At 32.0% G+C, this 8,895-nt stretch overlaps 2 protein-coding genes across 2 annotated transcripts; one reads left to right on the plus strand and one right to left on the minus strand.

The window, feature by feature from the left end:
- Positions 1-59: 59 nt before the first annotated feature.
- On the plus strand, positions 60-869 carry LOC111383372 (pectinesterase 3). The gene has a single exon (XM_023007481.1). The coding sequence runs from the start codon at positions 60-62 to the stop codon at positions 867-869; it is 810 nt and encodes a 269-aa protein (XP_022863249.1).
- A 1,535-nt stretch (positions 870-2,404) lies between these two features.
- On the minus strand, positions 2,405-5,587 carry LOC111383376 (ubiquitin-conjugating enzyme E2 32-like). The gene is made up of 5 exons (XM_023007484.1): positions 5,439-5,587; positions 4,314-4,445; positions 4,069-4,153; positions 3,128-3,291; positions 2,405-3,056 (listed from the first exon to the last, which is right to left on the minus strand). The coding sequence occupies exons 1-5, from the start codon at positions 5,547-5,549 to the stop codon at positions 2,661-2,663; spliced, it is 888 nt and encodes a 295-aa protein (XP_022863252.1). The 5' UTR covers positions 5,550-5,587; the 3' UTR covers positions 2,405-2,660.
- Between the last annotated feature and the right edge of the window lie 3,308 nt (positions 5,588-8,895).

Genomic DNA, 8,895 nt, shown 5'->3' on the forward strand with positions numbered 1-8,895 from the left:
TACCGTATCATTCTCAAACTCAAACAAGTTGTATGCTTTCCCGTGTTTGCAAAATCAAAATGGAGACTCATGATTGTTACAGACTGTTCTTTATCGTCTTAGCGGTCGTCTTATTCTTATATTTAACCCCACATACACATGCACACCGCGATGCAATCGACGTGACATTGTCTCCAGATATGGCTCCAAACTTGCAACCCTTGTCCTCTCCTGGCCCCGCATCGGTTCCAATTGCAAACTCTCCAAACTTGCAACATGTGTCATCACCAAGCCCTGCGTCGATCCCAACCGCGAACTCTCCTTTGAATTACGTCTCGTTCCCTCCGTCGGGATCCAATGCCCCGTCGAATTCAATTTTACCAAGCGAGCTTGAGGCACCAGCGCCTGCTGCGTCAACAAGCTTCATACCGAAAAATGTCGATCCTAAAGTCATGAAAATTTGTGATTCAACTGACCACCCTTCTCTCTGTCTTGGCACTGTCGTACCCCTCTTAGATGACAAAACTGATCCATTTTCCGTGCTTGAAGTGTCAGTTAAAGCTTGCTTCGAATTAACAAAGTTCGCATTGTCCATGGCGAAAAAAATTTCCAACATGCCCGGAGTTCCTCCTCAGGTAGCCTCCATTATTCGCGATTGTAAAGACAGTTACGACGCAGCTATGTCCAATTTTGAGAAAGCAATGAATGCCTTAACTGAACGTGATATAGGAACTCTTAATACCATGCTCAGCGCCGTTATAACAGATGTCGGAGACTGTGAAGACGAACTCTCCAGTACGGGCACGACTTCTCCTCTATCGGATTATGCCGAGAAGTTGACTAACATGACTAGCAATTCTCTTGCCATTGCTTCCCTCCTTCAAGATTGATCGATGAACAAATCCACTTCATGAAAATTGCATAATGGTGTTTAAATTTGCAATTCTAGGATTTATTTATTTTCATTGTTTAGTTAAAGATGTACAAAATTTTGAGCTGTTCTCATTAGTGAGAGAACATCATCAAGAAGCTTGTAGGAAATAAGAAGGAAGTTATACTATTAGAATCTACTGTTCACATTTTCGACCTAAAGGACGCCATTTTTCAGTGAAACCATCTATAATTTTTATTTCTTCTGTAAACGAGTGAGTTGGAAATTGGAATCCCAATGATTTCTTTCGGCATCGTTTTGCATCAGGATAAAAAAGAAAGAAAAAAATTTATTTTATCGTCATTTAGTTCTCTCTTTTTTCACTCTCGACCCCTTTGACAAGCTACAAAAATTTCTATAGAAAATGTGGAAGTTAGAACTTGGCTTGGGATCAATCTGTGAAGCACAACAGTATTATTGAGCTATATCCAATACCAATATTTAGTGGATTGGATCTTGTTGGGCTAAGAGTGAGCGTGAGAGTCGAGACAACGTTATGCACTTTAGTATAGGTGTTTATGGTTATTTAGTAGATTGGATCTTGTTGGGCTAAGAAATGAAACAATAAAATGGGTAATTGAGCCAAAAATTAAAAAATTAGAAATGAAACAAATCATTGGGCCAAAATTTTGGATTTAGAAATTGTTAATTTGTTTAGAAAAAATTAAAATTAAAATAATTTGATTTACTCAATATAAAAAAAAATTAGAAAGATTCGGTTCTTTGGTTCTTAGTCTAAAATCGGGAATCGAATCGTACCCGTCGGTTCTTAATTCAAATATCCGTTCGGGTATTTAATTCGACAAGAACCGTCAGGTTCGGTTCCAGTTCGATTCGGTCGGTTCGGTTCGGAAGATTTGCCCAACCCTAATTTACGTACAAATGGATTTTCTCTGGATTTTCCCACACCTCACTTGAAATCAAGACATTAGTATTGACCTATCAATTGATTCATAACCTTCCAAGTTTTGAGCACAACTAAAATGTCTTTTTGTTTCCAAAATTGTGTAGAAACGTGTGTCGATTCGTTACAATTTGGCTCGGACAGGTTCTGAAAAAGTGTTTTCTAGCTAGCTCCCCGGAACATAGCCTAGTGGTGTAAAGGACAGGAGTGAGGTTATCTCACGCCTTGCTGGTAACCGCAGTATGTGGGTTCGATTTCTGAAACATGAAATTAGACTTTTTGTAGGCGCAGTGTACATACAACTCTTGTTCCCTGACCTGCTAGGACACATATCACGATTTACCTCCCTCACAAAGTTCTAGGGGTGGGACGATGGGCCCCCTCAAAGTTGAGGTTCAACCTTTTTTTTTTGAGAAAGTGTTTTCTAGCTTTGGTTAATGTTGATGTGGGCAGTAGAAAAGCTATATGTAGTATATATTTATACTAGAAAAAGGCGATGCAATTGATGTCGATGTCCATCAAGTTCAACTTAACTTATATTCAACCTACAATATTTCGACCAGTTTAATGGATACAAACAGGATACATAATTGTGAGAAGTGATTATAAGATCTTTAGTTTTTGTACTTCATGAATACATCGTTTTTCATCCTCTACAATATTTCTCAGTCGAAAAAAGAAAGTTATACATATACGTGTCCATGTTTTGAAATTAAAATGAAATAAGATACTGAATAACCTAGATTACATAATTTTTCGTTCTCAACGCAATTTGGAGTATGAATATCCCTTCCACTTTTTTACATCTACTACCTTTATGCATATTCAACTCCTATTTACCGTGGTTCACGACTCATCCATGAAGACAGTTCCATACCCGTTAGCTTTCATAAACTTCTTCAAAAGAAGAACAACTATGGCAACGGTAAGCCCAACAGCTGCAAATGTGAAGAAGCGGTCATCAGCCAGCTTGGAATGTCCGGCTTCTGGCTTATGCACCAGCTGCTGCTCGGTTGAGTACGCTACAGGTGCAGGTTGTGATGTCTGAACAGTATTTCCATTTGAAGATGTTTCATTTGCTTCTTCAACGTTACCATCATCTACTGCCTCAATGATCTCGGGAGATGCATTTCGAGCACTCTCTTGATTTTCACGCTCATTGTTATCATTTGGAACTTCAGAAGCCTTTGTAGTGTTTTCTTGAGGAATTGCAGGTACCCTGCTTAGCATATATTCGTGAATCTGTACAAAAAATAATTAGTATTGGGCTCGCATATAATGTATAAATTCAGGAAAAGTAGGAGATGACAAACCTCGTCAATAAGCTTTTGGCGTTCAGAAGACCCAAACTTTGGGCCAGCTTCACGAGATTTAATTGCTAGAGACCGCCTTACTTCCTTTGGATAGTCCAATGATCCCAGTGCACCGTTTGGGTTGGTGGGCAGAAATGCAATTAGTGCTACCAAAGCAGTCCGGACTGCCAAAACCATCCATATTGACTGGTATCATAAATTTTTGTTTATCACATAGAGAATAAAAATAGGTGTACTCACGGAGCAATTATTAGTTAATAGCAAAGATGATGGCAAAGAAAATGCTCCATTCTAGTACTTGATTTTAAAGCAGCCCATGTCTTAATTTCTCTCCCTCTCTTATTCTTGTAGAATAACTTAAAAACCTATCCATTCCCTCTTGAGATCAAGTAACTTTGATGTTATAGTTTTAAGTATGTAAAAACTGCAAAATAGTACCCAATACTGTGAGAATCAACAGTCTCTAACACATTGCTTGAAAAATTTTACATAATCGTGACAGGACTCTAAATAGATGACCTCTTCGAGAGTGTTGTAAATGCAAAAAGGCACAATAAGTCCAACATACTCTCATCGGATATTTTACGCTCATTTATATTACAATTCTCTCAACATTTAGCCTCAGTTTGTTTTAGCTAAAATTTATATTTATAGTAGATTTTGATAAAAGTAATGAAATGTGTGGTTTGAAAAGTTGACAAAAATTGTAAGTCTTATAAAAATGCGTGGTTGAAAATGAGTTTGAGAAAGTGGGGACCAAACATGGGCTTAGTATAGTTGCTTGTAGGAGTTATGAAGATGCCGCAAATGCATATGCAATATCATACACAAGACATAGAGATGATTTAAATACAACTCGTAATAAGATAAAACAGATAACTTTATCTAGTAATGGGCTAGAATCACTGGAAACATGAAAATAGCTTGAGAAGAAAAGTTACCACTCCAAGATGGTTGCCAGTGCTCAGGATGATGACTTGAAATGCTCAAGCATATCTTGGTTTGAGTTTCAAATCGACCATTTGGCTGTAAATGGGAAATCCAAATTACATTAGCAAATTTCTGTCAATACCAATTCAAATTTCATAGTAACTCTTAGAAGGAGTAAACTATAATCTTTTACTACACATCCTTGTTGAAATTTCAAGAACTCAAACAGTGAGCTACTTGAGAAATGGAGCATTACCGTCAACAGCAAAAATGAAGGAGGCTTGAAAGGATATTCAGCAGGCAACTGGATCCTTCCATGATATATTCCTCCCTCAAACTCCGAATCTTGGGGTCCCCTAATTGCAAATTGCCATTCAAATATGTTTTCCTGAAAACAAAATTTTGGGGGCCTGAGTTCAGACTGTTGTAGGATAATTCACAAAAAATATAAAAAATAAAAATAAAGAAGCCAATTGAGAGTAAAATTACTTGCTTCAACATGACAAAAACAGCACAGCATTCCATTTTATAATTTAGACACGAGGCTGCACCGTGTTCACCAGTAAAATCAAACAGAAAGGAATGAATCTTCTACATGGTTTTAAGTTTCCAAAATTAAAAATTTTCACACAAGTTAAGAGAAAAGAGTAAATAACTTGAGCTATCACATATGTTAATAAGTAAAAACCATACACAATAGTCAAACCAAGAGAATTTCAACATTAGATAATTCCATTCGCTTACTCGTAATCCCAAAATACAAAATAAATTTCACTATTTCAGATAAGAAATTAAAAAAGAACACATCCCATATTCACATTTATGGTGAATACGATCAATAAGAACACTGGAAAAATAATAGATGAAAATAAATGTTTCCAACGTCATATTAGGGATTCCACTACATCTCAAAAATAAAAATCATCGTTCATATCCATCAAGAAACCCTCTAAAAAAAATTCAGAGATATTTTCCATCACAAAAATTAGCTGAACATGATCACGAATAAAACAAATAAAGAAGGCAGTTTAGAAAATGGAATTAAAATTATTTTTTAAATAAACCGCCTCAAATAAATCAGAAATATTTTCCATTACAGAAATTTAGCTGAATACAATTATATATAAACCAATTAAAGAGGCATATTAGGTATGAAATGGAAATTATTTTTTAATATAAAACCCCTAATAAAATCATAAATATCTTCGACAGCAGACAATTAACTGAATTCCATTCAAAACAAATCAATTAAAAAGGAATTTAAGGAAATGTAATTGAAGTCAGCTTTAGGAAACGGAATTGAAATTGTTTTTAAATAAAAAAAAAATCAATTACATGAGCGGTTTAGGTAACTGAATTAAAATTTATTCTAAAAATAAACCTCGAGAGGTAGGCTCATAAAATCATCGGAAGGATTGGAATGCATCTCTTTGACCTCCTGCAAAATCCTCTTCACCGCTGGATTTTTCAGATTGTACTTATCCTCCGCCATTATTTTTAGATCCAAGAATAAAATGAATTTTTTGATCAATAGAAAACAAACTATTATAGGGAGAGGGAGCGAGACTTTTGGTGAGATATTTTTTATAGGTTCAAATTACAATGGAGGTCACCAAATTTTGAGTGAAATTTCATTTTAGTTCTTCATGCTTTTACTGAGTTAATTGTTCCAATGATCAGTGAACTTTAGTCCATATCTTTGATTGGTTACTAAAGTTTAAAATATCGAGTTTTGATCACTAAATTTAAGTAATATCTTCAATTACTCATTAAACTTATGTCTATGTCTTAGATTTCTCATTGAAATTTAAAATGTCGAGTTTTGGCTGTTAAACGTTAGAATATACCGTACGTTATTCACTAGCGTAACTGTTAAACTTTGAAAAATATCAAATTTGTAGTCAGTAATGTATAACATTTTTCAAATTTCAGTGAATAATGTACAATATTTTTCAAAATTCAGTTATCAAAACTCGACATTTGAAACTTCAGTGAGTAATCGAAGACGTGGAAATCTATCATCAACCTTTTCAGCACAATCCATCGCAATCTTTTATGTAGCAAAATTGGTCGTTACTTCCTTTTTGGCAATTAAATGGCAAATTTGTCATTCTCTTTAATTAAATATAAAAAGAAGACGTGAAATAACAAAAAAATTGTAAATACATTTCCATAACTTTTCAAAACTACGAATAAATTACAAGTATAATAGTTAAATACATATTAACACCAAAAAAAATAGTAGAGTCGTGCATTATTAGTATCTCTTTAGATTCAGTTAGTTTCAATCTTATTTTGTATATTTTTTTATGCCTCTTGCAGCATAAGGGGCATTACCTTACAAAGTCTGCAGTCTTTCGTTAATACTAGTGGGTGAACGTGTGCTACACGTTAATTGGTTAATGTTTAAAATAAGTGTATGTAAATTTTAGAAAAATTCATTTATAAATTTGAAAGGTATTCATAAATTCGTTGAAATTGACTTATTTTTCGTCAATTTCTCAGTATATTTTTTATTCTTCTTATGAACATTAGAAAATTTGCATATATTTGTACCAGATATTTTCCTGTACAAAAGTTTGTGGGAAACTTTTTTATGCGGAATATATTTCTTTATATATATTAGCCAAGCCTAAAATATGATTTAACCAGTCAAGCTTTGACTCTAATCCATACTATGATTATAATAATTAAATATCACCAAGATATACAACATAACAATAGCTACACTATTATATTAAAAATGATTTTTCATGTTGAAAAACACAATGTAGAATCCTAAATTATAGCTTAAAATGTTAAATGCAATTTCATGTATCAAACTTCTTCCAAGGACTAGATTTTGTTGTCATTGGACCTAATTAAATCTTAATATTATTTTAATTAAAACTGAAAAAAATTACGTTCTATCATAAAATGAAAATAATTAAAAAGAATTTTAAATTGAACAAAAAAATTATTTATAATATGAAGAAAAAAGAGAATTTTAAAAAAAATGTTTGAAAAATATATAATAATAACAAAATAAAGTTACCAAAAATTAAATAAAGAATCTATAAATGTTGTTTAATTAAAATTGAAAAAATTAAGTTTTATCATAAATAGAAAAGAATTAAAAAAAATAAAAAAAATTTCATCGAATTGCAGGCCAAAATAGAATTAAAAAAACAAAAAAAAAGATTATTATAAAGTTTTTTAATTAAATTGAAATAATTAAAATGAAAAACAAATATTAGTTTTTAATTAAAATTTAAAAAAATTATGTTTTTATCATAAAACAAAAAGAATTAACAAGAATTTTAAATCGAAAAAAAATTTATTTATAATATGAAGAAAAAAGAAATTTTAAAACAATTTTCAAAAATATACAATAAAAACAAAACTAATCAAACAAAAGAAGGTTACGAAAATTAAATAAAGAATATATAAATATTATTTAATTAAATTTAAAAAATTAAATTTTATCATAAAGAGAAAATAATAAAAAATAATTTTAAATACAAAAAAATTATTTATAATATGAGCAAAACAAATTAAAAAAACAAAAAATATATAAGGAAAAACAAAAAAATAAAAACAAAAAAATAAAATCTTCGATTTCTCTCCATCCCATGGAGAGAGAAATTTCTCCATCTCCGTGGGACTCCATCTAGGATGGACCAAGGTCTTACGGAGAAAATCTCTTCGTGGGATGGAAAGAAATCAGAGATTTTATTTTTTGTTTTTTTTTCCTTTTTTTAATTTGTTTTGTTTATGTTATAAATATTTTTTTTCGATTTAAAATTCTTTTAATTCTTCTCTTCATGATAAAACTTAATTTTTTCAATTTTAATTAAATAATATATATATATATATTCTTTTGTTTTATATGTTTTGGATGGAAAGTTTTTCTCTATATCCCGGATGGAGAAAATGGATTTTTTAAAAAAAAAAATTTGGTGAATTGATGGAATTTTGGAGAATTTAATAATTTAGTTTGATTTGAATTGACACACAAGTCTATGTAAGGTTGGCTGATTTTAGATAAATATATACAAAACCACCGAAAATATTAAAAGATATTAAAATGATGAATTTGACTCATATTTTGAAAGTGCAAGCTATACAGAGCAAGGCTCCACCTAGCACAATGGGCGGAGCAAGAACTCTACGCAGCAAGGAGCAGTAGCTCTGTTTTCCGTGCTAGCCCAGGATGGAGAGAGATCTCTCAATCCTGGATGAAGACAATGGAGAGTTTCTCCATCCTAGATGAAGAGATTATCTATTTTCTCCGTCCTGGATGGAGAGAATTTCTCATGTAGCTAATGTCTCCATGTAGGCTCTAACATTGGAAATATTTGACCATTTTGGTCTTTATAGTTACCCAGGTAATCCTACTTATCATTAACACTATAAATGAGTAAATAATGAAACAAAATGAACTCTAACTCGATAAACAAATCATAAGTAAAGAAACTTTTCACTTACAAGGAGCGCGTATGAACCCCGTCCAATGTACTGCAATTCGAATATAAGTGAACCAGAAAGGACCAAAATTTTCAAAATCATTATAATTATTAAAAAGCTAACCTTGGTAATATCTGACCACTTTGGTCTTTAAAGTTACCAATGTACTGCAACTCGAATATAAGTGAACTAGAAACAACCAAATTTTTCAAAATTCTTATAATTATAAAAAAACTAATCTTGGTAATGTCTCACAATTTTGGTATTTAAAGTTGCCCAGGCTATCTTGCTTATCATTGACACTGGATAAGTAAACAATAAAACAAAATGAACTCTAATGCAAGAAATAAATAACAAGTAGAGAAATTTTTCACTTACAAGGAGCACAGATG

The sequence above is a fragment of the Olea europaea genome, unplaced genomic scaffold (genome assembly GCF_002742605.1).
Source record: "Olea europaea var. sylvestris unplaced genomic scaffold, O_europaea_v1 scaffold2668, whole genome shotgun sequence".
NCBI classification, from domain to species: Eukaryota; Viridiplantae; Streptophyta; class Magnoliopsida; order Lamiales; family Oleaceae; genus Olea; species Olea europaea.

Bases quoted from the DNA above. Each gene is read 5' to 3' on its own strand.
- LOC111383372 (XM_023007481.1), top strand. From the start codon at position 60: ATGGAGACTCATGATTGTTACAGACTGTTCTTTATCGTCTTAGCGGTC.
- LOC111383376 (XM_023007484.1), bottom strand. From the start codon at position 5,549: ATGGCGGAGGATAAGTACAATCTGAAAAATCCAGCGGTGAAGAGGATT. The intron at 3,292-4,068 runs GTAACTTTTCTT...TGGTTTTGGCAG, and splicing joins CTGGCAACCATCTTGGAGTG to TCCGGACTGCTTTGGTAGCA. The intron at 3,057-3,127 runs GTTTGTCATCTC...TTTTTTGTACAG, and splicing joins GCCAAAAGCTTATTGACGAG to ATTCACGAATATATGCTAAG.